The 16544-nt window shown below is 40.1% G+C and overlaps 1 protein-coding gene across 1 annotated transcript in view; it reads left to right on the top strand.

Annotated features, from left to right (window-relative positions):
• The window catches only part of MCM9 (minichromosome maintenance 9 homologous recombination repair factor), a 111919-nt gene extending 95794 nt beyond the window's left edge, over positions 1 to 16125 (top strand). Inside the window, exons 9-13 of the mRNA XM_043592212.1 lie at positions 4956 to 5158; positions 5772 to 5975; positions 7825 to 7907; positions 8391 to 8536; positions 12619 to 16125. Coding sequence (XP_043448147.1) covers positions 4956 to 5158; positions 5772 to 5975; positions 7825 to 7907; positions 8391 to 8536; positions 12619 to 14074 — 2092 coding nt within the window. The 3' untranslated portion in view covers positions 14075 to 16125. The remainder of the gene's footprint in view (positions 1 to 4955; positions 5159 to 5771; positions 5976 to 7824; positions 7908 to 8390; positions 8537 to 12618) is intronic.
• The last annotated feature ends 419 nt before the right edge of the window (positions 16126 to 16544 follow it).

Here is a 16544-nt window from a genome sequence, read left to right as displayed (position 1 = left end):
GTCATACTAGATTGGAAAAATGATTATTATCCTACACTAATCCATGAGTTCATTCATTCAGTAGATATTTAGTGAGCCATCACTATGCACAAAGTACTTAGGATTAGCCTGTGTGTGTGTGTGTGTGTGTGTGTGTGTGTGTGTTTTACCAAAACCTCATTTGGTTTTTAATGCAGCAATGTTTGTGTCACAGATCTGCAACCACCAGGTGTGTATATAGCCTTCCCCTGTTTCAAATGACCAGAAACGACTCTTCTGTTTCTCATTGCTCACATTTTCACTAACTGTCCATCAGACAGCCTTTTTTCTTCACATGTAAATTGTCCTTAGCCCCCTTCCTTAAACTTATTTGTTCCCCCTCCCCACCCAGTTACCTCAGAAATAATTCACCTCCTTCTTTCTGTCTTTGCTTGTTCATTTCCCTTCTCACATCATGGGTAGTTTTTTTTTTTTTAATTTTTTTTTCAACGTTTTTATTTTATTTTTGGGACAGAGAGAGACAGAGCATGAACGGGGGAGGGGCAGAGAGAGAGGGAGACACAGAACTGGAAACAGGCTCCAGGCTCCGAGCCATCAGCCCAGAGCCTGACGCGGGGCTCGAACTCACGGACCGCAAGATCGTGACCTGGCTGAAGTCGGACGCTTAACCGACTGCGCCACCCAGGCGCCTCATGGGTAGTTTTAAGATTATGTACATTACAGATACGCAGGAGTCTCCACAGAAGTGTCTCCTTGCTGATGCTAATGCTGACAGGGACGCCATCATCCATGGCTCACGTATTGTCTGGCAGGCGCTGTGTAGAACCTCCCCCTCCTCCATCAGTTCTGTTGGAAACTAACTGAAGGCAGGAACCACTGTATACCTTCCTGAATTGTCATTATAGTCCTCTGCACATAGGAAATGTATTATAAATATTTGTAGATCAGAGAGAGGACGAACAGTCAGTTTTATCTCATATTGAAAATATTTTTTAAAAAATCACTTCAATGCAATTGTACTTTGTTTCATTGCCAGTATTTCAGTAATATTCCTTTTCTATGATAAATGCAAACAGCCTCACTTCAGTATGGATTAAATGTGCTTTGTGAGATTAGTTAGGAACAATTTACTACCTTTTTTTTTTTTTTTGGCAAACTGGATTCCATGGCCTACACAACTGCCTTCACAAAGGCATTTTGGCACATAAATTATAAGATGTAGACTATTTAGAATTTTCCCCTTTCAATAATTTTTTTTTAAATATTTATTTTGAGAAAGAGCAAGTGAGCAGTGGAGGGGCAGAAAGGGAATCCCAAGCAGGCTGTGCACTGTCAGCACAGAGCCCGACGGAGGGCTTGAACTCACAAACTGCTACCTCATGACCTGAACCAAAATCAAGAATGGGATGCTTAACCAACTGAGCCACCCAAGTGCTCCCCTTTCAGTAAAATTTCAAAAGGGATTTCATTTTAAAGGGGGATTTAGTGCCTTGTTTGTGTTTCTCCTTAATGAGTGTCTTCTTGTGCCATTTACTACAAATAAAGACTCTTAAACTTTTTCAGTCTCATGAGCTGGTCACTGGAGCCAACGGAAATAGATTAGAGATTAACAAATGTAGCACATGTTTGCTGATGTCACAGGGCTGTGACTACTCAGAGGCAGATATGCCACTATAACTAAAAATGGTCATTGAATGGAGAGCATACAAATTTACAGAGAAAAATAGAATCTATATGTGTTATTAATGAGTATGCCATGCTATTTTGAGGACTTGCCCATCAATGATAAATTTAACAACAATATCTAAGTTATGTCATATCCACACACCCATGGCGCCACTGCTCTGTTCAGGACTTGTGTGCCTCTTCCTGGACCATGGCTCTGATCTTCTCCATGTGTCCTGTCCATCTAACCTGCCCACTGTGCCCAGACCTCCTCAGTCTTCCCTTTACTGTTGCTCCTCAACATATATTTACTCCTTTTCATATATTTGTTGGCTATCTATATGTCTTCTTTGGAAAAATAAGTATTCAGATTCTCTGCCCATTTTTAAATTGGATTGTTTGGTATTTTGGGTGTTCATTTGTATAAGTTCTTTATATATTTTGGATATTAACCCCTGATCAGATTTATCATTTATAAATATCTTTTCCCATTCAGTAGGTTGTCTTTTTGTTTTGTTGATGATTTCCTTCACTGTGCAAAAGCTTTTTATTTTGATGTAGTCCCAATAGTTTATTTTTGTTTTCATCTCCCTGCTCTTAGGAGACTCATCTAGAAAATTATTGCTATGGCTGATGTCAGAGAAGTTACTGCCTGTGTTCTCTTCTAGGATTCTTGTGATTTCAGGTCTCTTGTTTAGGTCTTTAATGCATTTTACTTTCGTGCATAATACTAGAAAGTAGTCCGGTTTCATTCTTTTACATGTAGCTGTCCACTTTTCCCAGCACCGTTTATTGAAAAAGTGTTTTTTTTTTTCCCCATTGTATATTCTTGCCTTCTTTGTCATAGATTAATTGACCATATAATCGTGAGTTTATTTCTGGAGTCTCTATTCTGTTCCACTGATCTATGTGTCTATTTTTGTGCCGGTACTATGTTGTTTTGATTACTACAGCTTTGTGTAGTATATCTTGAAATCTAGAATTGTGATACCTCCAGCTTGGTCTTCTTCCTCAAGATTGCTTTGACTATTTGGGGTCTTCTGTGATTACATATAAATTTTAGTATTATTCATTCTAGTTCTGTGAAAAATACTGTTGGTATTTTAATAGACATTGCATTGAATTTGTAGATTGCTTTGGGTAGTATGGACATTTTAACAATATTTGTTCTTCCATTCCATGAGCATGGAATATCTTTTCATTTGTTTGTGTCATCTTCAATTTTTTTTATAGTTTTCAGAATATAGGTCTTTTACCTCTTTGGTTAAGTTTATTCGCAGGTATTTTATTCTTTTTACTGCAACTGTAAATACTGTTGTTTTTAAAATTTCTCTTTCTGCAACTTCATTGCTAGTGTATGGAAAAGCCACAAGTTTCTTGGTACTAATTTTGTAGACTGCCACCTTACTGAATTTGTTTATTACTTCTAGTAGTTTTTGGTGAATTATTTAGGATTTTCTGGACCTGAATAGACATTTTTTTAATATGAAATTTATTGTCAAATTAGTTTCCATACAACACCCAGTGCTCATCCCAACAGGTGCCCTCCTCAATGCCCATCACCCACCCTCCCCTCCCTCCCACCCCCCATCAACCCTCAGTTTACTGAATAGACATTTTTCCAAAGAAGATACACGGATGGCCAACAGACACATAAAAAGATGCTCAGCATCGCTAATCATCAGGGAAATGCAAATCAAAACCACAATGAGATATTACCTGTTAGAATGGCTAAAATCAAAAAGACAAAAAACAACAACTGTTGGTGAGGATATGGAGAAAAAGGAACAGCTGTGCACTGTTGGTGGGAATGTAAATTGATACAGCCACTATGGAAAACAGTATGGAGGTTTCTCAAAAAATTAACAATAGAAATACCATAAGGTCTAGTAATTCCACTGTTAGAAAACAAAAACACTAATTCAAAAAAATATATGTACCCCCGTGTTCATTGCAGCATTATTTACAATAGCCAAGACATGGAAGCAACCTAAGTGTCCACCAGTAGACATATGGATAAGAAAAATGTGTGTGTGTGTGTGTGTGTGCACATGTGCACGTGCGTGCGCACGCACACAGATACACACGCGCACACACACACACTGGAATATTACACAGTCATAAAGAAAGGATGAGATGATGCCATTTGAGACAACATGGATGGACCTCGAGGGTATTATGCTGAGTAAAATAAGTCAGACTGAGAAAGACAAACACCGTATGATTCTACTCATAAATTAAATCTAAAAAAATAAATTAAAAAAAAGCAGAATCAGAACTATAAATATAGAGAACAAACTGATGGTTGCCAGAGGGGAGGGGAATGGGAGTTTGGGGGAGAGGGAATAAGTTCAGTTTGGAATGAGTAAATCACAGTTCAGTTATGGAATGAGTAAGCTATGCAAATAAAAAGCAGAGCATAAGGAATACAGTCATTGATATTGTAGTAGTGATGTAATGGAACAGATGGTAGCTACACTTGTGATGAACATAGCATAATGTGTAAACTCGTCAAATCACTAAGTTATGCACCTGAAATTAATGTAACATTGTGTGTCACCTAAGCTCAGAACAAAGAGTAATGCTGATCAATCCTTTTTTTTCCTAATTTCCTTTCCCTCCCTCTCTTCCCCTTCCTCCTTTCTCCTCTTTCCCTCCATCCCTCTCTCTGTGTCTCTGACCCTTGTTTCTTTCACTTTTAGAAAAATCAAAAGAAGTGAGCACACAAGAAGTTTTTGCTTTAACCACTCAGCATTCTCCAAAGTCACCCTTACCCCTTACTTTCACTCCCTCACAAATGTACATATATGTATATATATAATCTCCACTTTAAAAGTCCAGATGTTGTGAAGGGCCCAGTTCAAAAGCTACTTTGCATTGTTTCTCTAATCATCTCTTCCAACCATAGAAATGGATACACATCATCTTTACTTCCCCTGGGAACTTTATCCTTCCAGAATGTATCATAGTCTGCCCTGTCTTACCATTATAGCTGGTAAATTACAAGCTCCTTAAGAATAGTATCTGTGTTTAATTTAATTTTGTACACCTCTTAGCACCCAGCAGAGGGATCTGCTCATAGTAGGGGCATAAGAAATATTTATTTAACAATAACTTCTTTCAGCATACGCTGCTTTAATATACTTCCTTTGAACTTGGCATTTGTGATACCTCCTTGTATCATTCCATATTCTCTTACACACAGTTTCTCTAGATTTTCAAGGAACAAGATTTTCTTTTTATTAACAAGTTTAATTTTGTTATTTATTTGAATCTCAGCAGTCAGTGAATTGTACCCTCTCTTTTAATAGCCTCGTGTGCAAGCTGAACACAAGGACCACCATTCTGGCAGCAACTAACCCCAAAGGCCAGTATGACCCCCACGAGTCCGTGTCCGTGAACATTGCCCTTGGCAGCCCACTCTTAAGTCGATTTGATCTGATCCTGGTTTTGCTTGATACCAAGAATGAAGACTGGGATCGTATAATTTCCTCCTTTATCTTAGAAAACAAAGGTATGTGGAGATAAATTATTCACATTGGTGGAGAAAAAGTAGACATAACCAAATGAAATTCTCTTTGAACAAAATTAAGTAAATACTCAAGGTACCTACCTAACCGGCAATAGAGAGATGCTTAGACCGAAGGCAGCAAGAGGAGCCATTTAGTGTGCCCAGAATAATGAGCAGAAAGAAGGAGGCCTGCTGATGATCTTATAGTTGGTAAATATGTTCTTCGTGATTAAAAGGGGGCAACCTTATGTAAATAGTTACCACTCACCTCTTGCACGCAAAGAAAACTGGACTGAATTATGAAACAGAAATCTCTAAATGTGTGTTTCTCTTTAAGTTAAATTAGATTTATTCAAATACTGTGTATTACTATAGGACAGACCAGAATTATTCTGGATAATTTTAGCACCTGTAGGAAGTTTACCTTCATTAAGCTTAGATCCTAAGGCTGCTTGTTCTTGAACTATATGCCATGCAGAATCAGGTCTAGGTTTCAGTGGCCACAAACCTGAAGGTTATCTTTTTTAAAGATGAACACAAGAACGTTATCAAAGCCCTTTAAGTGAGATGTTTGCCTGTTCTTAGAAATTGCTGACCTAGCACCTGATATTTACAGGTTACCCAAGCAAATCAGAAAAGCTCTGGAGCATGGAAAAGATGAAAACCTATTTCTGTCTGATTCGAAATCTACAGCCCACACTGTCTGACGTGGGTAATCAGGTTCTTCTCCGGTACTACCAGATGCAGAGGCAGAGTGATTCCCGGAACGCTGCCCGGACCACCATCCGCCTGCTGGAAAGCTTGATCCGATTGGCAGAAGGTTTATTTCTTTCAACAAATAATACTTCTATTGGGTGCCCAATGCGTGCAAGGCATGGAGCTTGGCACCATGATTCAAAGATGAATAAGAAGATTTTCTAAGGTGTTCATAGTTGCTTGAAAAGTAAAGACTCTGAGCTATGAAACCTGCATTCTTCTGAGGACAGATTATGAGTATTGAGTAGAGTGTAGCATCATTAAGAGGACTCTTAGTGACATGATTCATTTAGAAAGTCTTATTTACTAACGTTTGTTTCTCAGTGGTGGTCTGTTGGCATTTTCGGTGGAATACTTGCTTGTTTAGAGTTGTTTCCAGTGAAGCATATCTGTTTTTTTCTCATTAATTGCCATTCACAGGCCACCACTAACATAACAGATGACCCCAACCCTAAAGCATGAGATTTACATGCATACATACAACTAACATGTATCTCAAGACTTTTTTTCTAGGGGCACCTGGGTGGGTGGCTCAGTCGGTTAAACATCCAACTTCAGCTCAGGTCATGATCTCACAGTTCGTGAGTTCGAGCCAGTGTTGGGCTCTGTGCTGACAGCTCAGAGCCTGGAGCCTGCTTCAGATTCTGTGTCTCCCTCTCTCTCTGCCTCTCCCTCATTTCGCACTCTGTCTCTCTCAAAATAAATAAATAAACAAACAAACATCAAGACTTTTTTTCTAATACTAGCTTTTATATTTAGCCCTTGTTAAAATAATTCTAAAAAAATTTCTGTGTGAACTGGCTGTATCATATGATGACAGAATATATACTTAATAAAAAGTTTTAGGGGCGCCTGGGTGGCGCAGTCGGTTAAGCGTCCGACTTCAGCCAGGTCACAATCTCGCGGTCCGTGAGTTCGAGCCCCGTGTCAGGCTCTGGGCCTGTGTCCAGATTCTGTGTCTCCCTCTCTCTCTGCCCCTCCCCCGTTCATGCTCTGTCTCTCTCTGTCCCCAAAATAAATAAACGTTGAAAAAAAAATAAAAAAAAAAGTTTTATAAAACAAATACACTTCACTGTGTCAAGGATTTATAGCTAATATTCAGACAAGTATCCCAAATGCAGGCTTGTGAGTTTGGTAGTTTTGAAAAGCTCACAGATAAAGAGAAGTGCCAGAGATGAGAAATGACTTTAATATTGTGTATTTCTATAATAGACTAGAAAATGAGGATTAATGGGGCACCTGGGTGGCTCAGTCAATTAAGTGTCTGAGTCTTGGTTTCAGCTCAGGTCATGACCTCACGGTTTGTGGGATCGAGCCCTATGTTGGGCTCTATGCTGACAACGCCTGGGATTCTCTCTCTCCCTGTCTCTCAGTCCCTCCCCCACTCACACACATGCACCTTCTCTCTCTTTCCCTGTCTGTCTGCAAAATAAGTAAATAAACATTTTTTAAAATGGAGATTAAAAGTTGTTGAATATTAGCTATATGCTTATATAACCCCTTTCTTTGTTGGAGCCCAGAGTACTTTCATGTAAATACCCAGAATTGACATGGGCTGTGAAAGATTAGGCCCATCATTAGAGAAACAACTTTAAAACTAATTGAAATTAGACTTCTGTGGGGTGCCTGGGTGGCTCATTTGGATAAGAGTCTGACTCTTGATTTTGGCTTAGGTCTTGATCTCAGGGTTGTGATTAAAGCCCCGCATAGGGCTCCAGGCTGGGTGTGGAGCCTACTAAAGAAGGGAGGAAGGGAGGAAGGAAATAAATTAGACTTTTGTGCTTGTTTTAGTAAAATGAATTTGGTACTAGTAGCTCATTCATAAAATGTAATTTTTCAGGGGGTCAGGTAAAGTATTACATTTATCACGTCAGATGTGCATCAAAAAATTTCTGTCTTCGTAATTTTCTTAGCTCATGCTCGCCTGATGTTCCGTGACACTGTGACTCTGGAAGATGCTATTACAGCAGTGTCAGTAATGGAATCCTCGATGCAGGTAAGGGTATTTTGCACCTAATATTTGAACTCTATAAGCATGTAAAAAAAAAAAAAAAAGACAATTTATAGCATATCAGGGGTTGTAAAAGTGATCATAATCTAGATCTAATGATTTCAGGAAGTATATCCAAAGGAAACCATTTAAAAGAAGGGGAAAACATGGTCGTGGAAGCATTCTTTGCGTCAGTAGCATTGCTTTTGCCAACTAGTATGCAGCAGTGGGTGTCACTCTTTTTTCCTCAACACGTCTGAGGGGCGCTCATGGTCCCACTAGTGACAGTGTGCTTCCTGGAGCAGTTCTTACCACCAGGAACTGGAGGGAGAGAACTGTTGAAATTTGCAGAAGGCCCAGTTGACTGACAGTCAAGATGGGAGTAGAGAGGGCCGATCTGGGATCAGTGGCCTCCAGCGTACGCTTCCTCTATGCAGGCTGACTGGTTGACTCTCTCTGGTATTTTCCATTTTCTCGATACCCCTTCAGGGAGGTGCACTGCTAGGAGGTGTGAATGCACTTCACACTTCCTTTCCTGAAAACCCTCTGCAGCAGTACCAGAGGCAGTGTGAACTCATTCTGGAAAAGCTGGAGCTGCACAACCTCTTGAGTGAAGAGCTAAGAAGACTTGAAAGGTGAGAAGAGAAATCCAAGAAAAGGCTTATAATGGAAAATCCTTGTTTGACACTTCGTGAAATGAGGGAAGTGGAAATTAAGTGGAAAATCTGTCTGTACTATCTGTAGGGGATTGTTTCAGTTGGCTGTTGCTGTATAATCAACTACCCCAAAGCTTGGCGGCTTAAAGAAACAAAAACAAAACCACCACTACCACCATTTTATTGCTCACTTTTCTGAGAGTCGTAAATTCGTTTATCTCCACTCCACATAGTGTCGGCTGGGATCACTCATATACTTGAATTTAGCTGGGAGCTCAGGTGGAACTGGAACATCCAGAATGGTTTCCCTCACATGTGTTGTGCCTTAGTGGAGGTGGCTTAAATGGCCAGGGGCTCTCTTTACCACAGGGGAGTCGGAATTCTGACATGGTAGCTTAATGCTCCAACAGAGCAAAAATGGAAGCCAGCAGGCCTCTTATGAGCTGGGCCAGAACTGATACAGCATCATTTCTGCCACATTTTATAGGTCAGAGCAAGACACAGGGTCAGCCCCCATGCAAGGTAGGGGAAAATAGACACCACCTCTTGATGGGAGGAGTGACATAGATATACAGGAATGGGGGAATTGATGGCTGCCATCTTTGGAGACCACCTTCTGTAGCTACATTTCCTTGGCTTGCTGGTTTGGTGAGCCTCATGGAGAACACTGGCAGGTTCTTTACTATATATGGTAAACTGTGTATTAATTTACTGAATTTATACCACCGGTTCCCAATTACATGAGAAGCACCAAGGTTAGCTACTCACAGTTCACACCCAAGACATGCAGTTTCCGTGGAATCAAGAAGCCTTGGTAAATGGGATTTATTCTGTTCACTACCACTACTTCATCCTCTTCTCTTTCTTTGGGTCAATATAGGTAGAGCGGTGCCATTTAGAAAGGTGGCTGGGAATGCTGTTAAGAAAGAGGAAGTTGAACTCCAGGAGGTCAGTCTACCCCAGGCTAGACCCAGCCACAAAATATTATCATAATTTGGCTTTATCATTTTTCCTTGCCAGGAAAGGACCATGTGCAAGGGAGTTTACATGAAGAATCATAGTGTTTATTAATATTTTAATTTTATTCTTAATGGTTTTAAAGCTCTTTTCCAAGCATAATAAATGTTTGATCTTTATGTAACCCTGGTGAAAGAAAATCAGGTAGAAGACTGAGGCCCAGATTGCTTTCGAGCCAGCCGAATAGGATGTTTTGAAAGTTTGAGAAGTGGAGATAACTAGTAGTGACCTTTACCTGTGAAAGGCCCTCCTGGTCCATTAGCAACAGCTCTGACCCTCCCTTCAGCATCATCATTTTCCTTCCCTACATGTGCAGATTCATGACCTTTAAAATTTCACATATTTAACAGACAAAAAGTCTCCAGTGAGAATGATGTATTTTGTTAAAGAGGGAAAGCTGTTTCTCCTCCAACAGGGTAACAACTCAAGAATGACAAAAGCAATGTTTCAAAACTCAGCTTTGTAATGATTTGTTAAAATGTGGGAAGGAACATGTCATGTGCATTACCTAGAGATTTTTTGCCCAGACTTCAATGTTTGCATGCTCCCTGCATACATGAGCTTCTAAAAAGCTAGACTTTGAGGGTGTACCTGTGACACATGAGTGAGCGATGGCAGAGGTATCCATTTGGGTATCTTCATGATCAGCGTGAGTGGCTCAATAATTGCCCTGAGTCTGGCAGCTGGCGTTGACCTCAAAGCTGGGAGCTGGTGAAAGGAGTTCCCGTGGAAGCAGAGCTGCTGCTGAAGGAGAATTTAGAGACTGAGATGGATTGTTGACCGAACAAGTATAACCTTGAGAATTATTTCCCTGGCTTTTCTCCTTTCACTCACTGCCTTCATGTAGTAGCATTCTCTCTCAAATTCATAAAACCCCAGCACAGCCTTCCTGGGGGAAGTTTGGGGACTGGCTTTGTGTTGCTAATACCTAGTGCCCCTTGTATAAAATCAACCCCCTTTTCTCTTGGTCTGGTTTTTTAATGATCCAGAGCCTAGTGTTAAGATGAAAGATACTCCTTTGGTTCTTTTATGGTTTGATGTAGCTGATCCTTTTTAGACCTGCCCTGGGCCCGGCTTGGCTTTTGGAAAGGCTGCTCATTTTGACTGAGCAGAAACTGGACATTTGGACTACCAAAAGCTGTCATGCTGGATTCAGGAAGGAAAGGAATGTGAAGCTCAGAATCAGTGTTATGTGATAGAAAAACAGTGGTTGAACTTACCAAATTCAAAATGACCCTCCTGGAGGGAAAGAAGAAGAAGGGTAGGTAACGATCTAAAAAAATAGGATTCTGCCTTAAAATATCCTTTTCTTCTGATACATCTTTGTAATGCAGGGGCATGTCCCAGTGTTGATCCTCAAAGTAACAAAACCAGGTTGCCCTGCAAATGACAATGCATGACCTCCAAGGCACGTCTAAGGCTAATTTTGTTAAGCGAGAAAAGCCCACGTAGCATATAGTTTTATCCCCTCAGGAAAGACTTGTCTATTCCTTAAAGTGGTCATATATGACTCATCAAACTATTGTACCTTTATCACACTTTTCTTCTGGAAAATGCTTACCAGTGACAGCCGGCCTCAAATGGTGGTCATTCTATTCATATGAAAACAGAATGCAAAGAGATTGTCTTTTAGGAAGGTATAGTAAAACTGGAAACATTTTATGTAGGGGAGAATTTAATTCCCAAAGTCAGAATAAGACTAAAATGGTAGGGCTAAATTATTCTATGCCTTAAATTCACTGTCTTTTAGAACATTTTTTATGGAGCTTTAATAATTATGAATATCTCTGACCCCAATTTGATGTATATTTGATAGAAGTAATTTTGCAAGCTATTTTGGGTTTTTTTTGTTTGGCTGTGACTGTGGTGAATATGGATTTTGCTGTATTGATGTGTCCAAATCTATAGTGAGTGAATATAACCCAGTATTTTTATCATAATTTTTTGTGGGTTTTTTTTCCTGATCATAAGAGGTAATACATGTTCTTAATAGAGTATTTTGAAAAGTAACAGTAATAAATTAAAAAGATAAAAATCACATATAATCTTATTTCCCAGAGAGGCCTACCATTAACATTTTAATGTATTTAAATATATTTAAATCTAAAATTCATTTAAATGTAATGTATTTTCTTCTATACCTTTTTCTGTGATTACACATGATTTTTAGAATAACTTACTCGTCTGCTCTTTGGCTTAGTTCTTTTCATATTTAACACACGGAAGTGGGATCATGTTGCCCCTTATACTGCGAAGCTGTTCCTTTTGAGAAACTGTCATCTCTGTTGGAAGTTGATCCTCTGGCATTATTTCCATTTCTGGCATGCCCAAGATTGAAAATGACTATCACTGATCAGATCCTTCATTCTGGAAGGTCAGTAGGTTTCACCTCTGTGTCAGCTGGATAGAGAGTAGCTGCCCAGAACATGTGTTGAAATGGCTACACTTTGCAGGAAAGATGTCACACTTGCTTGGGGGAGGTGTGCCATGAACGTGATGCCACAGGGCCAGTGGGATCACAGTCTCTACTCCCAAGGAAGGTGACTTTTAGGTGCGCTAAAATTCAGTACTCAGGTGAAGAGACGTGAGGAGATCATAATCTCTGGGCTTCCACTCTGTTTCTGACCTGCAGACTGCCTACGAAAGAACCACCCGATCAGCAGCTGTCCACTGTGCAGATAGTTAGAAGCCTGTGTTGTAGTGGAACATGTAACAGGAGAGATAAGAATAAGCATTTTACACTGACCTTCAAACAATCTTAAATGAATTAAATGGACTTTCAGAGAGATCTAAAGATGTAGACAAACCTGTTACTTCATTTCCTTTATTTCATTTCAGTTTTAAAATGATGATCAAAGCACTTAAATTCTATACTGCTGAGAAAGGATAATTTCCTCCTGCTGCTCTAAGAGACTGTATTTGGTATTAACTTGGAATTATGTTGGACTGAAGCCTTTAGATGGCATCTCAGAGACTAAAGAAATGGAAAGGTTAAAAATTCTCTTCTCTTCAATACATGTTTTCCTTATTTATCTCTGCCACAGGTTACAGAATCAGAGTGCGTACCAATCCCAGCCCCAGGCAGTGGAGGCAGAGACTAACCCAGGATCCTTGAAAAATGATCCAGGAGAAGAATGCAAGTCCAGAATCTGGTCAGCACGGCAGGAAGTGAACTGTAGTACGCTGACGTCCTCTGCTGGAGGCAATCCTGAGGGAAGCCCACTTCCCAGTCCCCTCTCCCCCCTGGGGCCTAATACATCAACAAATAGAAAACATTTACCTGAGCACAAATACAGCAAAGATGAGAGTTTGGACTGGTTTGACTGCATAGCAGCTCATCAGATTGAGCCCAAAAACACTGTGTCCCCCAAAACAACTCGGGGGAAAATGGCTTTGAAAATCTTCCGGAACAAATCTCAGGGTAAGGAAAGGAATGAGCCAGGCCAAAGGAGCAAATTGGAAACTGGACAGCTTCTAGCACCAGGAGAGGCAGAAGCTCCATCAAGGCCAGATAATGTGGAAGGTAAAGAGGCAAAAAAGGCAGCAATGGTTTCTGAAATGGCAGTGCCTACCAGTGAGCCAGACTCGGTACTGATGCATCACGTCTCCAGGAAACTGCACACGCTGCACAAGGCGAGGGCCCAGGAGCTGTACAGGAATCCCTCCAGGGCGCCTTCACGGCCCACAGGCTCTCCTCACTCTGGTCCTGTACACAGCCCACAGGGAGCGTGGGAAACTCCCAAAAGAACGAGACAGAAATCCCTTGCTCAGAGGGAAGAGCCTAAACTTGAATATGCTGAGAGTCCAGGTCCCCCGTTGGCCAAACTAGCAAAATTTACTTTCAAACCGAAGTCGAAACTGATCCATTCCCCTGAAGACCACAGTCATGTGTCTCTGGGCACAACTGAAGTAGCCGTCCCAGGTCCTGAAACTCCCCACGTTGCAAGCAGAGACTCAACCTCGCCTGTGAAGGGTCCCCAAAAGTTGGCCTCTCCCTCAGGAAGCAGGAACTCAAACCAGCCACAGAGTGAGGCAAAGCAGGTGTCCCGGAAGCCACCGGAGGAAGACAGGTCAAGAGAGGAGAGCAAACATGTCCCTGAAAGGAGAACCATGCAGCCTGAAGTAGAGCTTGGGAACAAGACTGAGCATTCTCATCTTACTTGTCAAAGAGACAGAAAGGAAGAGGTCTCAAGCAGTAACAAAAGCAGCAAGGTTCACTCCTGCACATTAGCCAAATTGGCAAACTTCTCCTTTACTTGCCCCTCTGAATCCAAACCGGAATCCCTTCCTCCTCCTGAAAGTGTCAACCAGGGAGAGATAGGCCCAAGCCCTCCTCCCAGGACTGCAGCTCCAGTGCCTGGCAAGAAGAGGAGAACTTTCCAGCTAGAGGGGTCCACTGAGAGATTGGCTCTTTCCAAAAAATCTCTCTTTACTTTATCAGAACTAGATGACGAAGCATTGGATTTTGATTGGGATGAAGAAATGAGAAAAAAACCATAATCATGAAAAGCTTTCAGGTCAAATTTCAGCCTCCCCAGCTCAACACAGTACCTTTGGGATATTGACATGGTGTTTATATGTGAACAAAAACTCTTGGTCATAATGAGTTCCATTTAGAATACCAGCACCCCCAACAGGCTTTATAATTTCAGCTTTACCTTCATGACTTGAAAAATCATATAATCAGTGTCTGGCAGAGTCGGGCAGTGTCATACCAGCACTTGAATTAATTGAAATTGTGCTTAATTTTGCAAATGTAATACTTGTATTCCCAAAGATGTTTCTGTTTGTTTGGGGTTGGTTTTTTGTTGGTTTTGTTCTGTTGGTTTTGTTTTGTTTTGTTTTGTTTTGTTTTGTTTTGTTTTGTTTTGTTTTGTTTTAATGGGGGTTGGGTCTTCGGGAGATCATTTCTTTCATTTACTTAGGAACAAATGCCAGGAAGGTAGCCCTCATAAAGTTAACAGGTTAGGTGAAGAATATTCTTTTTTTTTTCCTTCACCCAAGATGTGCTGAGTGTGATGAATATTGTAATTTTCCAAAATGATGTGATTTTTCTAATATTTTTGTGTTTATTCTCATGTGTCAAATTAGATGTGCTAATGCTTTTCCTTCTTTAGGAGGCATCCTTACAGTTCCATGGTATTCTTAAAGATCTGGCAACTGGTCAAACAGCAGCTTTCTGAAGTATTGACCTTTTGAGTTTTCCCTGTTGTCTTGAGCTAACATTTTGTGCTTCAGATTCTTTGTATCATTGGCTGGGGGGGGGGGGGGGGGGGGCAGCGGGGGTGTGTGTGGCTACCTTCAACACAACTTAAATCCTGTGGTTAGGAGAGCGTGTAGTAATCTCAATCATGTATCGTGGCATCTACCCAAGTGGTTAATATAGAAATATGATTCCTACTAAGTTATGATTCATTTGTCTTTAAAACCAAGCAAATGATGGCTGTGTTTGGTAGGAATAGACATCTCAAACTTTGTCTTTCTTAAGTCCTTTTAAAATCACTTTTTCCTTTGGATTTTAGCAGGAGCTGTTAGGATTTCTTAATTACAGACTTTCTCTTCTGAATTATGAATTTTTAAAACAATAATTAATAGAGGCTTCTATTGTCTGAGGGACTTTTAGATGTGAAGAGTACCCAAAACTACCTGTACTTTGTTTAATGATTGTTTCATTAAGTTCATACCAAAATATTTAGGAACCTCAAATTTTCTTGAGCATTTAAACATTAATTCCAAAATTGACTAATTACGTTTTCTGAAAAATGTTAAACTGTGAGTACAAATTGATGAGTCTTTTGAAATAACACCTTAAACAGCTGGCGAGGATTGTAAAATGTACTATTGCACATTCACCTCAACTTATTCTGAAACACTAAGACTATAGTTTAGGTAATTTCTTCTTCCTTCTGTACTTACTTAATAACTTCCCAGTGTAGTATGATTCTTAATGTGATCTGTCCCTAATGTCTCAGTATTAGTACTTTCCTGAGTTTCTATAGTCTGACTAGAAATGAGGGAAAGAGAGAGGATCCGGGTTATCGACAGGTTGAATCTTGGTCTAGACACAGTCTAGTCTGATTGTGTAGACTGGGACAATTGAAACTGAGTCACCATGCCGAGCTGTTGTTTTTGGTTTGGTTTTTGTTTTTGTGGTAAACTTTTAAGTCCTCCTCTTATAAATGTCTTTGAAACTTGGTATCTCTTGCAGTAACGATGTATTAAATAAAGCTTTGCATGGCTGGCAGTATGTAACCTGTTGGCTTTGTCACTAGGGTATTTTGATATGTTCTGTTTTCATTATTTAAAATGGCTGTGTTCCTTATTGGGAATCTTGATTCTAGAGCTTGCACTTCTTGGTAATGAGGGATTTATGTACTTAACTTATCTCTTCAGGACATTGAATAATTCATGTTTTAAAATACGGTGTTAAATTGTCTCTCTTCCTTAATTATTGTATATGACCACCTGTGCCACCTGCTACCTGGTTATTCTTTGTACCCACCATGCATCCTATTATTTATGCTAATAAATCCACCCTATTTTTTATTTTAGCACCTTCTTCTGTCAGGATCATTTGGCTAAATTACAGGTTCCATGTATTTCTTTGATGCTTACCCAGTTAGAAATAACTTTGTAAATATTGTAAATAGACAAACTTATTAGAAGGAATAAAATATGTTCAATATGAACATTCCCCTACTTACTAAAAAATTAAACTTGTATCACAGCCTGCTTTCAGGTTACGACTACCTTGCTGTGCTTGTGTTTGATGGTCAAAATCTGACAACTTGGTCAATAGGACGTCCCATTATGTTGATGCTGATGTCCTTTTAGGACTCTGACATTTCTAAAAGTATCCGTAGCATCTGAAAATAACAGCACGTTCCAGACACACTTTGATTTTTTTCCTGCCTCTAGTCTTAGAATCAGCTATCCCCTAAGGCAGTCTATTCCCTTTATAGGCCGATGG

Source organism: Prionailurus bengalensis, chromosome B2 (genome assembly GCF_016509475.1).
Source record: "Prionailurus bengalensis isolate Pbe53 chromosome B2, Fcat_Pben_1.1_paternal_pri, whole genome shotgun sequence".
Taxonomy (NCBI): domain Eukaryota; kingdom Metazoa; phylum Chordata; class Mammalia; order Carnivora; family Felidae; genus Prionailurus; species Prionailurus bengalensis.
Note: the sequence above shows the minus strand (reverse complement) of the source record. Positions and strands in the feature narration are given on the sequence as shown.